This window comes from Ascidiella aspersa, chromosome 8 (genome assembly GCF_963924565.1).
Source record: "Ascidiella aspersa chromosome 8, kaAscAspe10.2, whole genome shotgun sequence".
In the NCBI taxonomy this organism is placed as follows: Eukaryota; Metazoa; Chordata; class Ascidiacea; order Phlebobranchia; family Ascidiidae; genus Ascidiella; species Ascidiella aspersa.
In genome coordinates, this window is record NC_139454.1 from 24410422 (window position 1) to 24436999 (window position 26578).

Here is a 26578-nt window from a genome sequence, read left to right on the forward strand (position 1 = left end):
GTTAATCCAGCAGTATTGCATAAACAATCGACGTTTCGACGTCCTATACAGAACGTCTTCATCAGGATACTGGCATATCACGCAAAACAGATTCCTTATAAAAACAATGTCGATTAATTATATAGTACTGCTAGATGAGCAACAACCGGTTATATATATTAGGCATGGCAGCAATAGTTATTTAAATAATTTGTTAAAAAATTTGGTAAAAAACACAATTCTACAAACCTGTTTTGTCGATTCCAACGGCAATTACCAATATCAAAGATAAGATAAACATCGGGTAAAACATGAAACGTTTGACGAGAAAGCTTGAATTCTTTAATCCCTGACGATCCTTGCAGATCCGAAACAAACTAAACTTCTGACCACCGGTTAATGTGGGCCAAGCATATAGCAGGTGAGGATACGTAGGTAGACAAACGAGGCGTTTTAAATATTGTTTTAAAGTGTCTTGTATGACTCGAACAAAACTGAAGAATGGCTTCTAGCAAGTATTTGCCCCTCATACCATTTTAATATCAGTAACTATAAATCCTGGTTTTCGCCACGTCCTTCACAAAATTACCGGATCCATCTCTGCTGACTGTAAAAGTCCTGCAGTTCAAATAAAAAATCGCCTAATGTAGACTACATAATACTGTTAGTGTGCAACATATAATAAATCTATATATGAAAAAGTGGGTAGGAAGAGACAGGGGATGTATGTCTCTGCCAATGTGTAAAGTGTGGCTCTTTGGGGTTAACCAAGTGACTTATGCGGCTCTTGGTCTCTTACTGGTCGCCCACCTCTACTATATACCAACGAAATTGTTGAAAATATAACAGCAGTTAATTAAAGCAAAACATAAATAAATAAATAATTTCGATTTAGAAACATTAAAATGGGAAAAAACGCATGTAAGTTGTTTCATTATTATATAATACTTCGCTTGGGTCTTTGACTGATGAAATAGTCATTCAGGGATACAAATATACTTTGCAGGCTTCATACTGGCATAACGTTATTCATCCTACACATTGTACAAGACAAACACAATGTTCTATATTGGTATAGCATTCCTATAATTGTAACGGGAGTCTCAGTACGTTGGTTGATATTAGAAGGAGGCGAACTAATTTTAAATAGGAGGGCGGAACTAATAACATTTTAAATAGCTTTTAAATACTGTTTGTTTTGTTCATTTCTGCAACCCGGCCGAACGTAAACAATAGTTTTATTATAGCTATCAATCACAAAACAACTTCACTTTTTATAAAACATACTAAGTAATAGAAGAAAAAAAATAAAACTTCCCAAAAACCCGCTACACACTAAATTAGTTAAGATTGGACGAAAGATCGCCATCATTTTTCTTGATCCAGATGAAGACACTTTCATTTACGGTCACTGCTAGCGTCGCAATAGATAGGCACGGTATGATTCGACATGAACCACCGTTGTTTGGGAAATACTTGACTGGGACTTGAACCATTTCATTCTGCCGTATTTACAACACTGTCGGTAAGGTATTTTATGGCAAATCTTTTAACAACGAAGTGACATACCTTATATCCAGTGGTGGGATTCAGCCGGTTCGCACCGGTTCTGTAAAACCGTCTCGCGGAATTTTATAAGATCAGCGAACCGGTTAGCATTACTGGTTACTGTCAATAGATTTTTGCATCTTACTCCATACTTTGATTTTAGTAGCTCACGTGTTTGTTTTTTTTAAACGCATATACCACAAAGGCAAATATAGGGTTAATATTGTGATTAAGGGTTGCAAAAGCCTATAGGGAAATAGAGGAATGAAATGACCGTTGGTGGAGGTAGGCTTCACAAATCAAATAATAGAATAACTGAATCCCACCAATATTTGGCGGACTTGGGTTAAATATAGATAAGAAAGCTACGTAAGGATGTGCCCTGAATTTCCTCCAGTGTTCGTCACCGTAATATTTTTGATAAAGTAAAAAAACACGAATTGCTGAAACACTGATTTCTAACCATTTTATATTTGTTAACACGATAATGCCGGTTGCTATAAAAAGGATACCGAGTTGATGAAATAGCGTCAACGTACGCATATAAGGAATCAACATGCAGTTCATTCTTAAACTTAAGATAAAGTATAGAAACAGAGACTATACGTTTGCGTTTAATAAACCACACAAAGTATATTTCGGTTGGCACCGGGAAATTATTTCTGTGAAAACCAATTCTCATTGGGTTTTTGCAGAGGTTGCAGGTAACATGAAACATTAATTATACTTTACTATAACATTATACACAAGCACTTGTAATTACGTAAGCGCAGCCGATTACTTTGACTAGTCTTTAGAATTAGGCGATCAAATTGGAACTTGAACTATACATCATGGGGATGTAAAAGGGCTAATAAATATTATGCACATTTGCTAGGCAAAAAACATTGCACACTGCAACATAAGATAGGTAATAATAAGACTAAATTATTTTTTCTTAAAAAAAAATGTGGAAAATTTCGTTCAGTGGCACAAGCATAAGTATAAAGTAACAGAAGGTTGCTTCCTTCACGTCTTTTTGATTCTCCTCGATTTCAAAGATTTGCTTTTTTGTTTGAGGCTCTGGCGTGAAACGTATTCGTCATTTTCGCTGCTGCTTTCTGACCAAAAACGAAAAGTATAGGAAGGATAAACAACTTTTACTATGACGCTTGCAAGCCCAAATCATCAGTTTCCCACGTCAAGCCCCAGTCAAGTCATTGCAAGAGAAAGTCAACTTCAAGTCAAGTCATGGACATAAAACTTAAACGTCAAACTAATAAAATTGGTAAACTCATCCCCGATTATGAGCTAAACCTCAACTAGCAAAAATGCAGTATACAGGATACAAATTGTTTTACGTACAAATATATAACCTGATTTTGATCAAAAATATTTTATGGAAACAATAAAAAAAAACGTCATTTGAAGAAAAAACTTAAGTCAAGTCAAGACATTTGAAAACAGTGACTTAAGTGCACTTAATTCAAGTCATTAACTTAAGTCATTATAATACTGCAGATCGCCTTTAACAGGGTGAATTAATTAGTAAAGTAAATGGTTAGAGGTCTTATCGGATGGCAGTAATTTGCTAAAGGATTGATTCAACGATAGTGATAGTTATATGTTATGGCATGGAAACAAACGACATGGTACAGAGTAAAAAAATGTCTGAAGCTAAAAATAAACGTTACATTTTACCGAGGTATGAATTTTTACCGTTTGTGAAATTTTATTTATAACTTAATTTTATTTCAACTTACCGTCGCAAGAAGAACTGCTGGATTCTCCTCGCAATGTTATTCTTGGATTGATTCCTTCAAGATTGGCTGAAATCACATTTTGAGATTACTTCAATTGTGTTTGGTAAATACACAAAGAAACTTCAAAGCTGGCATTTCTAAAATTGGTATAGATTTACAATATACAGAATTCCCGATAAAACCTTGAAATTCGTCTTTTTACTTACTCTGCTATAAATATACCCGACAATCCACTTTTTTATATACAATTTCCGGCATCATCGTGAAATGACATGGTATTGGTGTTGTTTTTTGAATATTTTATTAAAATTTGCTACTGCTTTAAAACGTTGATCTATCTTTTATTTTTAGTGTAACATCTTCTATAAAATTAAACTTTCAAGATAGTACGTCTACTCTGGACAGCAAAACAACACTGAAATTCACAAAATACTCGGTATCGGATCGGCACCGATACCACCGTAGTATCGGGCATGTACTGAGGCATATAATTACAACCCAGGGATATTGACAGCTTTTTTGTCTCGTGCACTGTAGTCAAAAAAATGTATTCGAGCCAGTAAGCTTAACATTCAAAGGCCCTGTAATCACACTTAAAACTTACACTTGTTGTTCGCTGCAGATATTTTGCTAACATCCGGTGGCTGTGGATTGCTGCTCTGTGCCATCTCGTTCTTCCAAGATCGCATCAAAAGCATGAGGTAGATGCCGGAACGCACAAGTTGACGTAAGTCTTCCTGCATCTGAGAAATCACACGTTTGTACCACTTCGAATAGGAATGTCCGACACTTGACATTTTATTTTGATAACGATACCCAAAATTTCGGACCAAAAGTACTATGTAGGACCAAGCGAAACAAGATGAATTTGAAACTTTCCTAGAAATTTTCGTAGGTTTTCAAGCCAAAATGTGTTTTCTATTTAACACTACTTTTAAAAATTGGCCATAAGAAAATAGTCTACAAATCAACAACTGTTCAGTAAAACAAATTTAAGTGGTTCCATAATATAAGTAGTAGAAAGCCGTTATGTAGTACCTTTAAAATTCTGTCTGCAGTAACATCTGTTGAACCAAGCAGTTGTACATTGTAAGGCTGCTTACAGAGCTCGCAACATGAAACATCAGCACCTGGCACAGAAAAACAACTTTAAAAACACATAAAAACAACTTTAAAGACTTAGCTGCATGTGGTAAAAAACAGTTCTTTTCAAGACAATATGAGCAAACAAACAGTCTATAAGCTTTTTTTCCAACGGTCTTCAAAAATATAGCCTACTTGTGCAACTACGGCAGATAAACGGCAGCTAGATTTAAGATAAAATTTCTTTGCGGACCCTAAACAAGCCCAACTACACAAAACTTGGCAATATTACATTTATATGTGTACAAAGTTTCAATACAAATAAAAAGAGACAAAAATTGATGCTATTTCCATGTAAAAAATATTAAATTCTTTTGGAAAAAGGTCAGTTAGCAGTATAATTATAAATACAAACTCACCCTTAGCTTTTTTTGTTTGTCTCCATTGTCTGAGGCACTGCATATGAACAAAACGTAGTGATCCGGAACACGCACATGGTGTAACCTGCTGGTTGTCCAATGAGTCACCGGTCGATTGGCAAATACGACACATTGTTGACTCTTCACCTACAGAATTAGCAACATTTCAACTGAATGATGTTGAAAAAATGTCATGGATCAACTAACTAAAATGCTTTTAAGATAAAAACAAATGCGGAATTGATAACATTTAAATTATGTTGAATTACTGTACTGGTCTAATATTAAAGGCAGCCTTTTTTCGAGATGTAACAAAGAAAAGCTAACATTTGCTTTTAAGTTTCAAGGGTGAGCATTATAGTTTTGTGCGCCTTAAGTTTTCCAAAATACTATAGCATAGGGTTTATTCTGACATATCATTTTGTTTAATATGAACCAACATTTAAAAGGTCAATATGATGCATTTACACTCTAAAACAAAAATTCAATTCAGGCCTTTATTGTTTAGTACATAACACAAAACTACAATCAAAACTAAAACAGTGTGACCTAAATATAGTATAGTAAGTTTGACATAAAGTCACAATTTCTATGCTGTACTCTACGTTTGACAAAACCACTGTTTTTTTAATTTTATATTGCTGTGTCCAGTTTAGGAACCACTGGGTCAAACCAACTATTTATGATATGCTAATGTTAATGCCTGACAAAGATCAATATAATAAAAAGTTATATTTAATAAATAAATTCTACAATAAATATTATATATGGCTTACATATGGCAGCTACTTGGTTTGTTTCATTTAGGCTTGAAACAGTAAACCCAGATTTATGGTAGACGGCTTGCTGACGCGATTTAATCAATGATTTGATGTCTGCAGTAGCCTAGAAAAAATAAAAGCATGTATCAATACAAATAAGCTTTCTTTTTTAGAAAATTTTGTTCAGAAAACCAGTTATTAGTTGTCTAAAATCTGTATTATATCAACCTAAACATATGCCAACTACTGAAGCTTTCCGATAAGTGTCTTATGTACAAAAAAAGTAATTTTAATGTAAAATAAGTTTTTGACTTTACAGTAAGCAGTCTATAATTAAATGCAATGCATTTAAAATACCGTTAATTAATACAAAGCTTGAATTTACAAATTATTGGGATCGGATTGGCACCGATACCACAATCCAATCGGACTAGTACTAATACGATTAGCCATCTAATTACTACACAGTAATATTGCCATTTTTTCTATTCCGTGCATGAAAGTCAATAATATTTATCCGAGCCACTACACTAAACATTTAGCCGCCATGAAATTACAGTTGATTTAGCAAGTCATTTTTAGAAAAAAGGTTATTATTTGTCTAAAAGCTGTATCACTCTGCTAGAGATTTCGAAAACATTGTCTAAAGTAATTAACAAATGTATTTTGACAAAAAAAACACAAGTTTTTGGCTTGATAGTGAGCAGTCTACAAAGGCAATTTAACCAAATGTTTTGCATCTAAAATACACTTGATTAAAACATCACGATTTTACCTGGTAAATTTTTAGTTAGGCTTGGCAGTTAACCTGTTTAAGTGAGATTACCTTTTCTTTCTTGCTAATTGGTCTTTTTTTACTCTCTTCATTCAGTGGCAGTTTTGAAGATCTTCGTACAGATTGACTGTTTTTCTTTAAACGCTCTCTACTACTTTGAAATTCCATCACTTATGATTGGAAATTAAAGTCAAATGAAATTCAACTAAACCTTTCATTTGTAAAATGAAATGAAGGAAAATCAATGAAGTTTAAATTAAGTAATAGTAATTATGTAACAAATATCCATCATTAAATAAACAAGCGAAACTAACTTAATTGGCCAAGTCAAACTAGTTTTACTAGTCTTTGTCTTTTTAATAACAACTCAACCTATCAATTTAACACAAATAAAATGTCTTCTTTCTCACTGACGAGATAAATGAGAACTAACAAACTAGTTTCAACTCAGAAAGTTTAATTTAATAATTATGTCCACCCAAACTTTAACCCCAACAAATCAACATAAATTGTTTAACATGTGTCTGTGTCACACAGGTTGGAAATATTGATATTGTAAATAAGTCCTTTGTGAATGACTTTTAATACAGCGACAATTTGTTTGTCAAGGTTGCAGCTATCTGATTGAAATCCTACTGAATTTTACCAAAAATGTAATGATTTAACGAAATAACGACACCGCTAAGACTTAAGTCCAGGTAAAGTCATTTGTCTGAACGAATAAAGTCTGATTAATTATTTTACAAACACTTAAGGCCCGTTTACACTACAGCTGCACTGAGCTGAGCTGCACCGGGCGTGAAATTGTTTTCACTACAGCTGCAGTGAGCTGCGCTGGGCGTAAAAATCGCGACGTGATGTTTTTCTATAGCTGCACAGGGCTTGAGTTTAGCAAAGCGTGGAAATCGCTCCAAAGCGTATTTTTTTCCAGCTGCACGGGGCTTGAGTTTAGCTAAGCGTGGAAATCGCTCCAAAGCGTATTTATTTCCAGCTGCACGGGGCTTGAGTTTAGCTAAGCGTGAAACGCTCGCCACAATGCGCAGCTCAGTGCAGCTGTAGTGTAAACGGGCCTTTAGTTAAGTAGGACAACACTGAGATGCATACCGCAGAGGCTATTTACCCGGCTAACGAAGTAATTCAAAGGTAATTCCGTAAAACTCGAATAAAACAAGACCCCGAACCTAACCGTAATCAATAAATTATCACGTGTTTTTTCAGCAAGCGTAAAAGAGCGTTTCGGTCAAATTTCCTTTCCTAAAAGAAATCGCTATTTTTGTTTTTGGATAACAATATTTAGTACACATATCTACTAGCACTGACACACAAAGGTTTATTTCTGCAAAACCACAATTAAGAGCTTCGTAGCGTGTAAACCAAGACTATAATTGGTAAAGAACGCAATTAGCCTCAACAAACAAAATACTTTAAAGTTAATTTTATCAAGTGGCTTCCCCTAAACTGGAACGTAGCAACTGTTCAATGGACCGTGGAATATTTTTTTAAACGGGTAAAGTTCATAGTTTGATATTTTAGTATTAAGTACTTAAGTGGACGCTTATTTTTAGCAAAACTTCTTTTTTATATAATGTTGATTGTATTTTGTGTATATAACTCACAGAAAAGTGCTAAATAACACAAATTTAAGAAAAGCATTTATAAAGTAGCAAAATAACAGTGGATTTTAAAGCGAACAAATTCGCCGAAACTTGTATAGGATGTGTGCTAAAATCAAACAAATTTCTAAAAAATAAACAAGTGCATAGACCTTTACAATCTAAAGTAGCGAATATAAAGGTAATTTTGGGGAATAAATGACAGCAATTAAGCTAAGTGCAAGTAATGAAATTAGAACTTCGGAACCTGAGATTCAATGAGCTACGTTTTAAAACAATGTTTAAAGAAATGAAGAGTAATAAAGCAGCACATAGCCTAAAGCAAATTTCATTAAATACGACAAAAAAACTATTATTGATATATAGTGCAGGGTATATATCAAATAAAATTATCATTCGTGGGTCGCCAAGTTGGGTCAGATATAACCCTGCCGGCCTACTTAAGTCACAACATATAGAAATAGAACCAATATACCCAGAGCAACATATGTAGGCTAATGCGAATACCAAAACTGCACATTGATTTATAGACAAGCAAGGAAATAAACAGTAGCTGTTTTATAAACAGCATAACTTTTATCACGGCTCAGAATAACAAGCAATATTTTAAACTAAAATCTTATGGACCTTTTATATGGACAGTTAGGGGTCCATGAACACCAAGTTATAAATCCCTAGTCTTTAAAAAAATTAACTTCAAACTACTAATTTTAAAAACACAAATGAAACAACACAAGTAATATCATACGTAAAAATAATAAAATAAAAAGCAAAATACTTTAATCCACACATACATGTGATACAAACATCTCAGCAAAAAATTGACAATATGAAAAGAATAATTATTTTCTTTAGAATTAGTCACGCTAAATGGACTTTTATTAACCGTTACCAAACCCCAGTTTTAATTGGTAACATTGGCGTAGTTGGAAAATAAGCCGATGTAATGCTTCATCAAATCGTAGCTGGATTTGTAAAGAGCCTGAACAACAAAACAATGTCATTAAAATGACCCACAATAAGAAGCATTAAAATTTATTAAACTGCAGCCTTTATGCTTCTACGTAAAGCTGTTTGTTATTTCCTCATGTTTAACACAAGGAAAATGGAACACATATCGTACTTACGCCTTTCCTTTTGATTAAAAAAAGGTTTAATGGTGAAGGTCGTTTTAAGACTAGAAAAGTAGTTTTAAATTTATTACCGTATTATTTGTAATTAATTTTGGAGAAAAACAACGTTTGAAGTATGTTTTGTTGGAACCACGAAATCTGCCACTCGCAATTACGGTATACGTTCGATATTATCAAATTTAAACCGATAACCGATCGTTGGTGAGAGTATCGGTATATTCGTCTAATACTAAATTGCTGCCGGTGCTATGTCTATGCGAAACTGAACTGACAAAATTAGGCATTTCAGTAATACCTTGTGATTTTAAGGTGCGTTTCTGCCTTAAACGTTGAATTTAAAAAAATGGTATATAACGATTTAAGGCAGCTATAGGAACGATAGAACGTAGTGAGCAAAATTTGGCATCATGCGCGGTGAGGTGTGACCTTGAAACGTTTGGTTTTAAAACAGATATGCTTATATGACCGCAGCATTGACGCCATTTGGTATTTGATCTGTCAGCTATAGTTTTGTACTCAAAGTATAAGGTATAGACAGAGCTGGATTAACAATTAGGCAAAACAAGCACGTGCTTAGGACACCGATCGAAGGGAGGCAACATAGAAATTTTCATAGCCGAATTTTCTAATGCATGTTTTTTCTAAATGCAGTGTTTAATGAAATATTTCAACTATAGGCCAGACTCAGACCTAAATAACGGGCCAGACGAAATAAACTTTTGCATATTTTCTATGTCAACATTGCACTAAATATGTGAGTAATAGAAATCACCTTGACCCTTGCAAGATAAATATCGACCTTAATTTCTGATCAGTAACAGCAAAATAATGTTGCAAAGCTAACAATTCAGGTCAGACACATTAACCAGATCTTAAAATAAATTATATATCTTTTAAGATCTGGTTAATGTGTCTGGTTTTCTTTGTCAAGTGTCATCTTTAAACTCCTCTAAGTGTTTGTAGGAATAATATTATAGAGCACCCTCAACAAAGCATAATCCAGTCCTGAGGATAGGTATCGAAATTACATTTTTCCCCGCACCATGTCAAAAACGTTACAGTTTTTTTACCTTTGTAAAATCAACTCCTGGCAAGCAATCCTTAGTGTCTTTGAATGCCCGATAAACGTCCACCATCATCTCAGCTTTGTACCTAGCCACCAAGTTCCAGTAGATACAAAACATGGCAGGACGAGTGAGATCAGATCTACGCACAGAAAATACAACACAAGATCGTTAATACCATTTAAATAAAGGGTAGAAAGAGGTGAGAACGGACAGTACCATGGGCCCATGCAGCCCTAGACTATATTTGTCAACTGGTCAAAGCGCGATTTTTATTGTGTGCTTTAATGTTTTTGTCCGTTTAAAAAAAACAATTAGTCCAAAGGCGTTATGTGGTTACTATGGATTCATGCGCCCTGTGACTAATAGGCCCGCAAAAAAATCCTGGGTCCTCCCCTTATGCGAGAGCGCCGAAAATTAACCTAAATGTGTTTATGTATGAATACCTAATTTTATTTTAGGTCGACTGTAACATTTTATTTAGAGTTCGCTATTTACAAGAGCCTATAATTTTGTACAACTGCACCAAACTGCTTGAAATTGCATTAGGCCTACTGACAGAACATCTTAGATGTGAAACGCAGTGCATTGCAATGATTCCTGTGAGTATCTACTTGGTCTACAACAATGGGTTTTGTGTTGGCCGAATCTACAAAATACTAAGCACTTTAAACGTGATTTGAACGTTTCCAGGACCTTTACTAAATAGACAAGTATACCTATTATACTTACTTGGCTAGTACGACCATATTCTTGTTTGTGCTATCGGTCAGGTGTAGGTCGATGACCGATAATAGTTCAGTGATTAAATCTTCTTTCGGCACGTCATTCTCTGACCAGTCACTTAATTCCAGTTGAAAAACCTAAACAAATAACAAATAGTCACAAGGGCCATATATCAAAGCAGTTTTGAACTGAGCGACCGCATATCAAACACCATTAGTAAAGTGTCATTCTTCGCGGTGTATTTGCAAAATATCTTGGATTATAATCTTACCTACTAATTCGGTTACTTCGTTTTTAAAAAAATAGGCTTGAAAACTACCAGCCAGAATATTCATGTCAGCAGGTCTGAATTTATCATAAAGCAAGATAACTATGAGCTTAGGGAACCAAGGAAAGAGGGCGCCACTTGAATTTTCAATGGTGATTTTATTATGATTCAATGAAATAATTCGAGTTGGTCTCAGACCACTCAAACCTCTAAAAAATACCCTGTTTTTATTTCTTACTGTTAGTTTTAATTTATTCAGATGGATAATATCTTTGTGATTGTGTTTATATTTTGATTGACACACATGCGGCACCAAAGTCTTAAAGGTGCTTAGGGCCCTGTCCCTGTCTATCCTGCCCTGTGAGTCACGGATCTAAAATAGAGGCTATCGCTGGGTTTGAATTTTCGCTCTGTGGGCGGTAGGTTGCATACCCTGTAAAAACAGAAAGCCTTCGAGCGACCTTTTTCTACATAAAAATGTACAGAAGCATGCAAAAGAATTCAGAATAATTTTATTCAGTAAATAATTTTACCTTGAAAGAACCACGTTTGGAACCTATGGTGAAGTTTCTTTGTGTTACCGGATGTCCGATGTTCTCCGAAGTTTTTGCGACCCCCATGTCGCCGTAATCTTCCTCGTCCAACGACGTGGGCCAGTAGCAGTAATCGTTCTGCAAATTACGACTGGGTTAAAGATTTATTTAACAGAAAAAATAAGCTTTTTCATAAAACTATTAATTTTTGGCCCTCGATTGAAATTTGCTTTGAATTCAAGCCTTTCCGTGAAAATCAAAACTGGAGAAAAACAATTTTTGAGGCGTATATGTCATCAAGCCTCGCGTAGAATCATTGGTGCCATCAAAATTGTTAGCTTAGTGATTTGAATAATTATTTCCCTTATTTTGAATAATTATTTCCCTTATTTTTCCCTTAATTATTTCCCTTATTTGGCAACCCCTTATGGCTCTAACACAAGCCGAAAGAGCCTAAAAATAAACAGCTAGTATAATGTAGTTTATCATTTACTTCATGTATCGTTTACTAAAGTTACCGGACAAGTGTCACGTAGACCACCAACAATGCTAAATTAGTGAATTGGGCTTACTGCTTTTCCAGAACATTAAACCGAAATAAATATTTTGAAAAAAAAAACGCTTATGTATGTTTACCATAGAGATGATATATCCTCTTCATTACACAAGAATAAAAAATATCAATTGTTAAGATTGAAACACAAAAAATAAAGGGCATCTCAGTGAAAAATACACCTTTGATTTCAACATAATGATAGTCGATATTTTCTTCTCGACTATCATCGACCAGAATTCCTCCGCTGTTTCCTTGTTGGGCTGAGTAGAAACAATGAGTTCGTCCACACTGTTGTACGCCTGAAATTGTTAACAGATAAAGTGTATGATTCAAAATTCACGCATTCCAAACAAGTCATAAGTAATTTGCAACAAATCATATCAAATTATATAATAGTTAACTTTAATGAAATTCAGTTTTACAAGCAGGAATTAAGAGATAACTACCTAAAATTTAACCATAATTAAATCAAATCACTGAAGTATATATACATACAAGGCGTTTGACACAATGATTTAAGTCTAAGTAACATAATTCTGGGGAAAGACTTGAACCAAGTCACAGTATTTAAGAACAGTGATTTAAGTGCACCTAAGTCAATTCATTCACTTGAGTCACTATACAACATTGATTTAGGTGAGTAACCGCTTAATTCTTACCTCGACAGCATATGCAGAAAGGACGTCTGCGTTCGGTGCATCTGTGACAGAAGGGTTTATATTTAATGGTGGATTTTAAAATGTTTGTTAACTAGCATTATAGGAACATATCATTAAATTATCTTTCCGGAAAACACGAAAACGAAAGTGAAAATTTGTTGAACTGCTTTTGTCGCACGGTGTCAGTGTTACTACGAATGAAGTTGCTTTTTTATTTTGCTAAACCATTTAAGATTTAACTAAGCCATTAAGAATAGCACATAAGTAAAAGTAAAAGTCCTGTATTGTTTTACTGAAATACCTTTAGCAGTAGAATGTAAAATATTAATTTGGGAAACAAAAAGTCCTTTAATGCATAACGTTGCCTTCAATTAACAACATTTAGAATAGTAAGAAACTGAGAATGAAACTCCTATTGTCGCTTTTAAATCACCGTTAGCTATAGAATATGCATGATTTACAATAAGCAGAAACAAATCAAATGAAGTTTCACTGAAAGCAAAGCGAAACAATACACAATCCCCAGAAAAGGGTGTCGACTTTCGCCCAATCTATATTGACACTTTAGGGCCAAAACCTATATAATATGTATTACTTTGGAACCTAAGGAATGCTCTGGGCATATCTACAAAGCTTACTCTCCTACCGAAATACATGTTTGCTGTGCTTTTCACGGCTAATGTTTCATGGTGAAACTTCTGTAGAATGCTATAGGCAACCAAACGATATAAACAAAAAACACTAAACACTAGTAACATGTTGTGTTTAAAAAACACTGAACTTTTTCATTAACAGTGTAACCGAAGAATGTTTAGTGAAATAAAGGCGACCCTAATAAACGTTCTCTTACTCACATCGGGAAAGGCGCTTATACGTTACTAATATGGTTTGGTTTGGAGTTTGGACGGTTGTTTATTTCCTATGCCAGTTATTTTAATATTTAATGTACCAGGCTCCAATCAAATTAAAGTTAAAATAAACAGCTGATAAATCATGTGACTATTATAAACATTAGGCTCAACGCAGCCATAGTAAAAACGCAATTTTAACAACCAGCTTAGCTCAGCGCAGCTGTAGTGTAAAAGTCCTTTACTTACATCGGGCAAGGCGCTGATTCTTCACTAAGAGTGGCTGGTTTGGGCGGTCGCTCTTGGCCAATTCAAGCTTCTTAAATTCGTTGTCGATCGCGTTGTTTTTCAGCGATCTGTGTAATAAGTAAAAAGCATTTGCAACTTTAAATGGAAAACGAATTGAATGAACGGCATGGGTGTCCAGTTTACTGCCAAATAAAGCAGTTTAGGTGATTTTTAGTAGGCAAAATACGAAATAACGTTCACTATGAAACATGTCAAGCAACATTAGCGAACCAAAGTAGGATTTAAACTATATGTAAAGCGTCGATTTAGGTTTAAACGATATGTAATGCATTTTATTTAGTAGAGGTAAATTAAGCATTATATTTAATAATAAGATTATAATTCGTTAGAGTCTCGTAATATGATAAAAATATGGAGTATCACACAGGCTCACAAATTACTTTAAAATGTTGAACTCATGGTCCAAATTCGTTACGTGGCAACAACATTAAAATAATTAAATATAATTTGATCTACAAAAAAAACAAAGGTTCATATCGTGCATCACCCAATTTAAACGAATTTAAACTTCCATGTGTACTATGCTTGGCTGTTGCCTCACTCATATGACATTAAAATTTAAGTAATTATTATATTTCATGTCCTATACAAATTACTCTTCCATTTCGTTGTATTCTTCCATAAAGGCAGGTACATCCTTGTCGGAAACTCCCAGCACTTGGGTTTCGTAGAGAAGCTTGTGCAGAAAGACGTACTGAAGCTGAAAAAGAAACAAGCTAGTAATAACATTTAATTTGAAGTTAAATGCACTGTCAAGTGTTGATCTGGAGTCTCATTGAAATTAAAAGGGATTTCTTTTATTTGGTTGAAAGCTGTATTATTTTGAAACCAACAAGCCGAAAAAAACAGCATAACATTTATAAGCATATTTTTGAAATGAAATCTATCATACGTCCTTCAAATAATTTGGCAGCTTTTTGTTTACAGTCTAAGGTCAACACAAATATATACTTAGGCTATTTGTGGGGGAACTAATGCGAGTAACTGTATATCTGTGTTTTTGCCTTTTTGAAGTTCATTAATCAATGCTAATTAAAACATAATAATTCACCTGCAGCAAATGCTTGGTGTAGGTTTAAATCTTAGTTATTTTTTATCTTCACCCTGCTGACATGAAAGAGAAGACATACACAAAGGTTGGTTATCCGTCACCACTCAGCTTGAAATGCCAATTTAATAACGTAACGGTATCAAATTGGCAAAGGTCGTGAGTTCAAATCTTAGTCTAGTTTTATTTAACTTTTATAAAATGAATATGACATTAATGAATAAGCTATTTTTGCTGCGATTTGTTTGCTTTTAGAGTGAAAATAGGACATTTTTAGCACGAGAAACTCAATCTATCTGCAGCTTCCAACTGTAGGATTTAGGCTAGTTTTCGGTTACTATGTTTTCGTATTCAAGCTCAAGTGAATATCTTACCACAGTCTGAACCATTTCCATCCTCTGATCTCTCATTTCCAAGACAGCTTGGTAGACGTCGATGCTTGATGTGGTCTTCATCTCCTCCAGCAAGTAATCGAGTCCGATGAAGGTCCCTGTTCTCCCCGCTCCGGCACTGGAAGAAAATAAGCAACAATCCACTTTTAAAATGGTTTAAAAAAACTTCAGTGTTTTCTAAGACCCACAAAGCACATACAAGAATTCCGTGGCGCTGTATATATTTTGGCAATTAAAAATATGAACAGGAGTAAACTACACAATTTTTATACTTTTAGATAACTGCAATTTACGAATTTACACATTATTTAGAAAATAAAAACATATCGTCAATAACATTCTTGTGTAATGTATATACTAGACCTAGTATATTGCCCCAGATCCCTACGTCAAGTCATTGAATTAAGTCAATAGAACACTGCTGACAACTGTCGTAACACTTTTCAGCCCACACTTCAGGCATTTTCTGTTTTACGAGTTATAAGTTATCCTACAGAATCTGGTTAAAATGACCACAAGATGCACTGCAGAGCCCAATTTCGATTAATCAGCAGTAAAGCGTAGGTTTATGGGAAACATGTCATCAGCAACGATACCGCGGCTTTATGAAGCATTTGCAAAATAAAATGTTAAATAAAGTAGTTTTATTTTTGCCAAACGGAATTTGCCTTGCAGATATATTAAAATTCCCTTGGATGTTGTTGTTAGTCTTGTACTCACGAGAAAAATAGTTTTATAAAAAACATTAATTTTAACGCCTTGGTAAACTAAAGTTGCAATTTATATATTTCCTTAGGGCAATGGTTACCAACTGTTTCTAACGGACAAGGATTGCAAACTATGATTTTTGGTCTTCAAGATTCTAATTTAGTTGTTCAGCTCATAAATATTGTTGTTTTGTTGTATGGTAGGTGTTAGTTTTTTGCCTTTCGCTATTGCTCCATTTCTTGTTTTTGCGCGCGCATAATGGCGCGACGCATCGCATACGCACACTCACTTAATTAGGCGTGGTAGTGCGCGCCTCTCACGTAAAGAATGCAACTAGCTTCTAGCCTTTGGGGCCAATTTAGTTGATATATAAAAATTTTGTTTTGCGGTGCTTGGTGCAGTCACCACCAGCATCATTACTGAAGACACTATACACGCCAGACATCAAACTTTGGTATGTTTTATTTCGTAACCTTTTTTGTTTGTCTATGAAGTATTTTACGCTAAACAATTTCCTCTTTCGCCTTACAGAAAACCTGCACCGATTTCTCTACTGTTTTGATTTGTACCGTGCGAAAATTGTACGTTCGCTATTGTCCTTGTAGACGCAAGCAATAATAGAAAGAAGTGCTTCTTATTGCAAAGCTTGATTTCTACAGTAAGAGTCCAATAAATCAAACAATATATAACAGCGTGCACATTAGGTGTGCAATTATTTGTTTGTGACATTACAGTAAACCACCTAACATTGTGAGTAAGAGGTTTGCAATATATTGTTGTCTGACGCCCAAAGACAAAAAAGTTTAATTAAAGGTAGTAGGCGTTATTAATAAAGAGGTGGTGGACATGTCCTATTGTCCTGCGTATCCCATCTACAACGCAGCAAAAAAGTTAATCGCAGAGTAGGCTTTATGGTTGTACGGAAATACAGCCATCAGCAACTGCCGACGATTCACAAACGTAGTACGTATATCCAGTTAAAAACAGACCATGGGTCCCGTGGGCGTTTCCTTTATAAAAATAGCAGACTACTATGACTATACGACTGTACGCGCTCTCCAGCAGTTAACCTGCAATGTACGGCGGTCGGCCGAATCTCTTCAAAGTCCTTCAACTGGTCATTGACGTCTTGGTGAAGACGCAGTAATCCGCTGGTCGTGGCTGGTACCCCGTGGTCAGGCCAGGCTGTGAAGTGGAACTGGGTGATTGTGCGAAGTTCCTGCAGTAAAGTAGGAATTGGATTTACCACAGGTTTATATCATGAGAAATCGAAAAAACTTTGTTTTCGCGGACCGAAATTGGGAACAATATTAGGAGCACTATGCAAATTCCTATATCAGACATCTCCGAACAAAAAGTTGTTTCCTGTTCTGTCCTACATTTTTAGACAAGCAATCAAATTTTGTAAAAAAATGCCCACTGAAAACCCTTCATTTAAACCCCCGAAAAAGACTTCAGTCATATCAAGTAATTTTCCCGAAAGACTTAAGTCAAGTCATTTAAAAACAGTGACTTAATTGCACATAAGTCAAGTCATTAAAACACTCCGAGTCATTAAAACACTGCTTAAAACTGTCGGAAGGCAAAGATTACTATTGGAGCATGCACATTACTGACATTTTTTTTTCAATTAGCTTTAAAATGGCTGTAAATACTAACAAATTTATGGACTGAATGCGGACGTTTCATTTATTTTGATACCGCTAATTAAATCATATTTGTAAACGTGAAATTTTCCGGGTTGTTAAGAAAAAATGCTTTGAAAACTTTGACTTTATGCAATTTCATAAAAACAATTACCGTTTATAATCTTCAGTTAATGTGACTAAAAAGTAATTCAAGCTTCACTTATAAAAGGTGGGACGCGAACCTTTTATAGGTAATGTTTGAATTGCTTCTCAGTCACAGTAACTGAAGATGATACAAGCTCGTAGCGAAATGTCTTAATCAAGATGATGTCGATCTACTCGACCTATCTTGCTCTGCAATTCATCATCAAGATACATTATAAATCCGTGCATGGTGTACCCAAATACCTTTCAAAATTGGAAACGCTCAAATAGATCGCAAATAATACAGTTTAAATGCTTTAATTTAAACAGTTCGGATCGGTAGTGAGATGGCCCGAGGATCGAACGAGTATTGATAGTACAACTGAAAATTGTATATCGTTTTCGCTGCAATATTATCGAATCCTTATGTCCAATATATTTTTATATTTACACTCTGTTTGGAACTGATCAACCCTAAAAAAGTGACAGAGTCACAAAACAACGAACAGTTAAAACTCCTTACATTTGCATAGGCGTTTTCCGACTGCTCCAGGGTTATCCTTCTGATGACGTAACAGCCCTTGTTTAAGACGTCAGTAGTTTTGACGGTGAATTCCCCGTATTCGCTGGATTCGCTGAGCTCAGGCCAGTATTGAGCACATTTACTCTGCAAAGAATGATAAAACTCTTTTTTCTTAACATTTCTCAGAATGATTTTTTTAACTTAAGTTTTTAGGAAAGAATAATATGATCCGTGGCATTTGGCTGCATAACAAAACTTGAATTCAATAAAGAATATAGAGGGACTGAAATCTATGAATTTATATACCATTTCAAATAACGGTCAACTGTTTTTCTTGAAAAAAAAAGAAATATGAAACTTGTGCTGTTGACCAAGATATGGTCTTATTTTAGGTTATTATTTAGATTTGAAGCTAAACAGCAAACAAACCATGCTAATAGGCGCCATTCTCACAAACAAATATTACAACTCTGACAGAAGCTGCTTCGTATAATGAATGATCTCATATTGAGAACTCGTAAAAAGGACGTTTAAAATAGTTTAATTAACAGACACGGTGAAACAGAACTGAAATATTAAGGATAACACTCACCTTTCCTTTTTCGAAGAGATTAGCTAACATGACAATAACTCCAGTCTTTTGTTGCCAAATCATCATCCAAAAGTCATTCACTGTGTTTTGAGTCGGGCCTTGGGTAGCAATCCATTTATTCCTTTTTTGGTAATCCTAAAACAAGCAGAATAAAATGGTAAATTTTTATTTGGAAAACGCGACATTCATTGCAGGTGGTTAACTGGTTATAGGGGGTAAAGTCCACATTGGTTAAGTAAACTAGTTACGTCGTATTGCTTAAATCACTGTTTTTAACCCATGGGCCGTGATCCAAAATTTAGTGGCTATTTAATTTGTTTTGATTGCAGTAGTTTACATATGGTCAGATTTATTAGAAGGGTAGATCTAAAACAGGAATTCTTTACTATTTTACAAAACTCTTGTTAGAGAAATACAAAGACACGGCTCATATTGATCAAATTCAAATTAATTTATGCCATTTATTTTATCATATTTTGCTCACCTATAAATGATTCAGTGAAACAAATGGGCTCGCTGAAATTTGCGTTATATTTACGGTTAGCGAAAAAAGATTTAGAAAACCTAACTTAAATAAACGGGAATACAATAGAAAGGAACAAAAGTACTTTGGGGAATTGGACAAATTGCAACTGTACAAAGCTCAAACTATATGGTTTAAAATATACTTTTCCTTAAACTTTTTATTCATTGAGGTTGTGTTTCTTAACCTTTTTTACTTAGGGGCGCACCTAAAGACGTATGAAAACGTGGCGGCGCACCTTGTGAGAGAAGCGAAGCGAAATTTTTAGGTGTATCGGTACTTCTCTTAAATTGCCTGCATTTTTTATTATATGGGTTTTATAGTTGCATATCTTTAAAATGACTTCCAGCCTATAAGACTGAAAACGTTATTTTGTCCATTAAAATCTTAATCCGATTAATTTTGGACTTATTTCGACATGTTTTTTTCTTTCGCTCGCGGCGCACCGGTTGAGAAACGCTGCATTAAGGAAAAATTCATGACTGCCTTTTTTGTCAATTTGCGTTAATGTTCCCTGAATAAGTCTATACATCAAGTTTTATTATTTTTATAAGCTTTTTTTAATAGAGTCACGAAGGCTGCAACGCATGCATTTTAAAGTTACATATAAACGTGATGCTAATTAAAAAATAGATAGGGTAAATACACGTTTTAGGGAACGCTGTTGTTTGGCGAATTCCAAACAAACAATAAAGTGAAAGCTGCCATTGCAACCAAAATATGGATGAGCAATGCCTCACCTTTATGAAAGAACCGTTTATGTAAGAGTTGTCAGTATTTTGCAGGTGTACGAAGTTGTTGTCATCTGCGAAAAAAATATATAGACTTAAATACATCTAAAATGGTAAAAATGAAAAATGGCAATATGTGACATACACGGAATGATGTTCTTGTACCGATTTCGCTTGGCGTTTTCCTCTTTTTTTGCGACTGATTTGCTAGAGAGATCGACTGTCGAGGTTTTGATCACCTGTACATTGAAATATAATGCAAATCATAAATTCGAACGGCTTAAATAAAGTGAAAGATTCCGATAAAATTATTTGGTTCGTTTTGACGTTATCAAGTAACAGTTGGTTGACAATTATATATTTCGGTTAAATACACAATGTTTTCGATTAGTGGTAGCATAACAACTAACGGAACAACACTGGAGATAAATTCATTTATGGGTCGCATAGTTAAAATTCCAGCTAGGTAACTTGAAAATAATATAACATAACTAGAATTACTATTGAACACCGTGGACTGCCTTAAAGTAAATTATGGCCCGCGTATAGGTTTTCACAAAGCATTAGCCCGCAGTAAGTAAATGGTTGGACATACTTTTAACCTACAAGCATCCTGAATTACAACTGTAATGTTGATGTAACTGATTCACGTATTTTGCTTGGCTCTGTTGCTCAATGAAATACAATGTCATATAAACAGTTATCTGTTGATTTAATCTGTTCACCCTGTTTTGCTTGTAGTTGCGTCACATGATACGTTAAGTCAGTGTTTCGTAACCCCATGTCACATCTTCAATTGTCATGCACTGTTACGTAACAAACAATGTAGGTATTATTAAGTTTTCTATACTTATTGATGTAGTTTTACGACTTTTTGTCATTTTGATTTTGCTATTTGAATGTTTTTTTGTATTGCGTTAAAACTCAGTCAGTTGCTGTTCGAAACGGTTTGCTAGCATATTTATTTTTGTTCGATACGACAGTTCATACAATGGCAGAATCTAAACAAAAACGTTTAAACTTTTTGCCACCCCCCCCCCCTCAATTTACAGCTGGTTACCCCACTGCTTAACCTATGGTACTTGTGCGTGTTTATAACACAAAATAATAAAATTCCTATCGCTGGGTGCGTCGCAAGATCAACACACTTTTACAAGGGGATCACGTTTGAAATACCATTGGATTAGGGCAGGGGTGTCCAAATGTGGCACGCGACCTAACAAAAATGGCACGCAAGCATTATACTGTAGTGGAGGCTAACATTCACATATTTATGTGGCTTGGTATGAAGCAAAATTCAGCTCACCGACGGACCTTGGATGCAGTAATGCGCATTGCTACTACACAGTTAAGGCCAATCTTCACAGTGTGGCTGAAAACAGACGTTTGCAAAGAAGCAGTTTTGGTCAATCATAAATGGTTTGCTTGATTAAATAAACAAATGATTTTCCTGTGTAAATAAACCGTTTTATTTTTTGTAAAAAAGCGCTTTTAACATTAGAAAGAATTAGTTACTAAACTTTGGCACGGGATGAAGTTATAAGATAAAAACTGACACGTCGACGTGTTTTAGTTGAACATCCCTGGATTAAGGCATTACACTTAAAGGTAAAGGCGAGCTGCCTAAACTTACCGAAAACTGCTGGTTCAGGTTCGCGTGATTCGAATCGATGCTGTCGAGGTACGCTCCCTTCAGTGACGTCACCGCTATGCGGGTTGTGTCGTCATCAGGGGCCTTGACAACGCCTACGTCACCGTAGGGGTTTTCCTCTTCGCTGAAGCTGTTGACGGATTCGCGTCTCGCTGTACAGGAAAATGGGAACAGTTTGTTTGGGAGATACAATACTTTTTGAAATACAGGGAAAAATTTTAGTACACTGTGCACGGATCTGTAATGAACCTTAATAATAAATTGTAAACCTAAAAAGGTCGAGTATATCGACATCATCTTGATTTATTATTGAAACTTTTCGTTAATGACAGTAACTGAAGATGATTCAAGCTCGTATCGAAACGTCTTAATCAAGATGATGTCGATCTACTCGAACTATTTGGCTTAACAATTTATTATCAAGTAAAATTTTGTATTAAGCAATTCATCTTTACTGTTGAAATATAACACATTTTTTGTCAAAAAGATTTATGGTCAACTATATTACTGTTCACGGCTGTGGAAAACGAATATTAACGTCTTGACTTAAACAATTAAGTTATTTTACAAATGCCTTAGCTGGGACTAAGGTTATTTAAAAATGACTTATTTACCACACTTGTTACTATTATGTTTTTACAGATGAAGCATATTGAAGAAAAAGTTAAAAACTCAACTTGTTCAATCCTATGTCAGACTTGGACAACTAGATTTATTATAGCTTTTCAAAAACTAGGTTGGAATTAAAATTAGAGCATTTTAGTTTCTCCAAATTAGATTAGAATTAGAATTAGATCGTTTTGAATTTTCTCAAACTAGAGTAGAATTACCGAATTGCTAAAAAAACAAATTTTAACTAGAATTTGAACAAGAATCACATATAATTATTTACAACCAATTTAAATTTTAATCGCAGTTTATTGTTATGTGTGCTATTTTTTATGCTTTTTAGATGTAAAAAAAATTACATACAAGTCGTTCCAACCAAAAAAATGTAATTGAAATTCTGTGTTTGAACTGAGAGACTAAAAATGCCGTTGGACAAAGTAGCATTTTTGGTTAAATCCGAATTAGATTCGAATTAGAATTAGCCGCATTTTGCTCTCATTCAATGAATAAGAAAACTCGAATTATCTTGTCCAAGTCTGTACTATGCACAGCAACTAACTGGAAGAGTTGTGGGTGGTGCACGCGGCAATACAAGAGCGGAAACGCCTCGCTATAGTTAACACGCAATAGTTATTAATACAACAAAGATACCCCGGTCGCGACATCCACTTGTTATGTTTGGGATGTTTGCGCAATGTAATGTGTAAGCATAAAGTGTAATCTGGGCAGGGATGATCCAATAATAACACAACACTATACCGTAGAGGTGAAAAGAAGTTTTTTGGAAGTAACTTAACCCTTTCAATCATTTAAGACAAAATGACTTTAGTTCAGGTAAAAAACATTTAAGTTCAATGTAAGTCATAGTACCCAAATTACTTAACGCAAGTTGTGTCATTTTAAAACAGTTACTTAAGTGCAAGTTCAAGTTATTGACTTGTATTGTTATACCACTCCAATATACTGAACACAATTCAGCTGCATACAATGAACAACTGTGTTTTCAATTATGATACAGATCAAACCGTTCAACGTTATGTATGCATTGATATAGTATTAATTTTACCCGTGAACCCGCTTAAAACTTAAAGCAATTAAAATACATTTGCGTATGTACCTTGAATTGGCTGCAGTTCATTATCGTGAGTTTTCCTTCGTCGAATTGACCACGATCTAACGGTAGACCTGTTTTAATGACATAATATTCATCGTATTAAATTGTTCGGTGTGTTGTAATGTAGCCTACCCACATTAAGTAAAGACAAGCACCAGTGTCAATAACTTAATAAGCTAACAACCAATGCATTTGTTCACATAATTAATAGAAACATTACACGTTAAGAAGGTGACAAGGTATTAAATTTAACACAAGGCAAAACAACATGATAATATACCAGGCCTTTGTGTGTGCAAAGAGAAAAATATCTGTGAAAACTCGCAGCGGAATTGCTTATTTAACCAGTTTTGATGTTTTATTAGTCTAATATACTGGCTGCATACGTTTTGTTTGTCCCTTTTTAAAACGTTCCTTGGTTTAATTGAATCATAAACCCTGGGCGGTATTGGTCCTCAGCCGCACATGGGAACTTAAGCCATATGTGGCTCTTTTGACAACAACATCTTCTCTCTCACTAAATTAAACCAAGGAATGCTGCCAATTTTGGCTTACGTCTCTTATAGTGCGTTGATCGAAACCATTACCGGTACTGATGTATTTATTTTATAATATATCGTGTTGTTTTAAAACCATTACTGATGGGTTTATTTAAAAGTCCTACATACCTGTTAAACACGAGCAATGCTACGACTACGATGATAAGTAACACAAAGGCTCCTACACCTCCACCTATGGCGCCTAATGGTAAGCTGCTTGGTGGATTAGGCTGGTCAGTGGTGGGCGTCACCGAAATTGCTGAAAATAATAAGAAAAATACAGTAAATCTTTTTTTTTATCATTTCTAACAAATATGGGTCGAATGCAATACCGGTATTCCCAAACCAAAATAAACCGTACTGTAAAAACTGTTTTGTTGTAATATAGACAAAGTGTATTCTATATTTTTTCTTGTTGCAAAGTTGTTGTACAGTTGTACACAAACACATATTCAATATTGAACTCGGAAGGTTTAACTTTGAATTGATTAGTGATATTACAGGGCTCGACAACCTTTTTGCACTGCGTACTGGTTTAAAACTGAAATTTTGTAGCGGACGGGCAACAAATGCTCAGTGAAGGAAAATTTATTACAACATTTTTCTTTTATTACAACATTTTTCAATGAACTAATTGAAATCCATACGTTTTTTCAAAAAGTTTTCTGTCTGAACAGCAAAATAATAAATCATTTTATTACGGGACATTATTTAGAAACATTGTTTGCATAAGTTGAGTCTATTGCACTTTTGGGTGAGCACGTTTGAGCATCAAAAAACACAGGATTTATATAAATGTAGCACGTTGTGTCAAATTGAGGCCTACTCGTAAACCCTAAACTCTTTGCTCGAAGCCTATACAGATTTGCCCCCATTTTGGAAAGATTTGTAATTCGTGCTCTTCGGCTACAATTCGAATTCAAAAACCATTGTATAGAGCGTAAAACCAATGGAGCAAGGAACTAAAGCATTGCGTGGGTGTAATAAAGGAAGTAAGCTGGCCTGTGGTTTGGTACAGCGCTATATAATTGCTGCCAAGCATGAATAAGCGTTACTCCAACGAATAATGACTCACAGCGTTTCCTAAGTTAATAAATTAAACATTATGCCTCAACAAATAACCACAGGTTTTCTTAAGGGTTGGACGTATTAGTTTAACCTTATGCTATGGTGCATGTAAAATCAGTAGAGAATCATATATGCAAGTATTTATTTAGCGTTGTTCTTTTAATGTTTTATTCCAAACCATTTACCTTAGGAAATATTCCTTAGCTTTCTGAGTTGGAGATATTAGTATTGACTTAAGTAAAATAACTTCATTCAATTGCACTTAAGTCATTTTTTTTAAATGACATGACTTGACTTAAGTAATTTGACTAAAATGACTTTGACCAAAAATGGATTTTTATTTCAATGTCTGCATGTAAAATACAAATTTCTTGCTGTATATTGCGTTTAGCTATTCTTAGTTAAGCTATTTCACATACTCGGGCGAATTTCCCAATTTAATCGTTTAACGTTTTATTTTTATGTCAATTATATGCATTGAAGTTGACTTGCTATCAAAACCAATTGCTTAAGACTTGACGTGGTATTTCAGCAAACGACTTGACTTTAGTTGTTTTTTAAATGGCCCGACTTAAGTCATTTTGAAGTAACTTGTTTACAAAACTGGGACACATTATATTTCATCCTGCTATCAACCAAAGTGAGTAAAAAACGAATTTATGGAACATTATATTTTGCTCTCTGTGAAACATACCTCTTTGGCAAGTTCCAGATACTTGCAAGTTGGTTGCTTGACATTTTGAAGTAACCGGCTGAAATTTGACCTTGACGGACTCTCCTTCGTTCACCTTGACCCTGTGCTCCACTGAGGACGCGGGAGATTTAGAAATTTCAGTTACATTTCCCGGGGTTTCGGCACCAGGCCCTTCAATAACCAGCTGTAAAGTAAAAATTAAATTATACAACTTTTCCTAGGTTATGAAATGCTTTCATAGGTCTTAATATCAGTGTATGTTTTTGTAATTTTATTTATATGGCATGTTGAAATACCACGGCAATCTCCATCATATGTTGAGCTTATTATTGTACACTTAATTTAGTGTAAGGACCAATGAAATAAAAAACAAAAACAAGGAACTGCGGTTAAAAAGGTCAAACCACATATCCTATGAAATAAGCTATTGCTGCAAGGCAGTACACTACATATATCCTTCAGTGATTGTACTACGTCAAACTAACCCAAATTATAGCCCAAATTGTTTTTCTATAACTTGTTCTGACCTTGATATCTGTAATATCAGTGAGAAGCTTGTCAGGAATTGTGATTGTGACAACACACTCGTCTCCTTGAA

The 26578-nt window shown here is 34.7% G+C and overlaps 2 protein-coding genes and 2 long non-coding RNA genes across 4 annotated transcripts; all 4 read right to left on the reverse strand.

Moving 5' to 3' along the window:
* Positions 1-2494: 2494 nt before the first annotated feature.
* Positions 2495-6512, reverse strand: LOC146136985 (uncharacterized). The gene is made up of 7 exons (XM_083395162.1): positions 6359-6512; positions 5548-5656; positions 4772-4918; positions 4308-4399; positions 3874-4012; positions 3270-3335; positions 2495-2627 (listed from the first exon to the last, which is right to left on the reverse strand). The coding sequence occupies exons 1-7, from the start codon at positions 6473-6475 to the stop codon at positions 2536-2538; spliced, it is 762 nt and encodes a 253-aa protein (XP_083251288.1). The 5' UTR covers positions 6476-6512; the 3' UTR covers positions 2495-2535.
* A 2183-nt stretch (positions 6513-8695) lies between these two features.
* Positions 8696-10251, reverse strand: LOC146136986 (uncharacterized). The gene is made up of 2 exons (XR_014501562.1): positions 10124-10251; positions 8696-8902 (listed from the first exon to the last, which is right to left on the reverse strand). It is a non-coding gene; the product is annotated as an uncharacterized LOC146136986 (long non-coding RNA).
* A 594-nt stretch (positions 10252-10845) lies between these two features.
* Positions 10846-20917, reverse strand: LOC146136987 (receptor-type tyrosine-protein phosphatase alpha-like). Its single transcript, XM_083396307.1, has 13 exons — positions 20912-20917; positions 20451-20544; positions 20315-20379; positions 19052-19186; positions 18460-18603; positions 17235-17383; positions 15439-15574; positions 14613-14716; positions 13957-14063; positions 12860-12900; positions 12380-12499; positions 11645-11782; positions 10846-10980 (listed from the first exon to the last, which is right to left on the reverse strand). Exons 1-13 carry the CDS (start codon positions 20915-20917, stop codon positions 10846-10848), a joined length of 1374 nt encoding a protein of 457 aa, XP_083252433.1.
* A 1037-nt stretch (positions 20918-21954) lies between these two features.
* On the reverse strand, positions 21955-26113 carry LOC146136988 (uncharacterized). Its single transcript, XR_014501563.1, has 4 exons — positions 25981-26113; positions 24348-24477; positions 23683-23750; positions 21955-22108 (listed from the first exon to the last, which is right to left on the reverse strand). It is a non-coding gene; the product is annotated as an uncharacterized LOC146136988 (long non-coding RNA).
* Between the last annotated feature and the right edge of the window lie 465 nt (positions 26114-26578).

Excerpts from the sequence above, each read along its gene's own strand:
- LOC146136985 (XM_083395162.1), bottom strand. The coding sequence starts at position 6,475 with ATGGAATTTCAAAGTAGTAGAGAGCGTTTAAAGAAAAACAGTCAATCT. Across the intron at positions 4,919-5,547 it reads AAACCAAGTAGCTGCCATAT|GTGAAGAGTCAACAATGTGT; the intron begins GTAAGCCATATA and ends CTAATTCTGTAG. Across the intron at positions 4,400-4,771 it reads ACAAACAAAAAAAGCTAAGG|GTGCTGATGTTTCATGTTGC; the intron begins GTGAGTTTGTAT and ends TTTCTGTGCCAG.
- LOC146136987 (XM_083396307.1), bottom strand. Across the intron at positions 18,604-19,051 it reads ATCTCTTCGAAAAAGGAAAG|AGTAAATGTGCTCAATACTG; the intron begins GTGAGTGTTATC and ends CATTCTTTGCAG. Across the intron at positions 11,783-12,379 it reads TCATTATGTTGAAATCAAAG|AACGATTACTGCTACTGGCC; the intron begins GTGTATTTTTCA and ends CGTAATTTGCAG.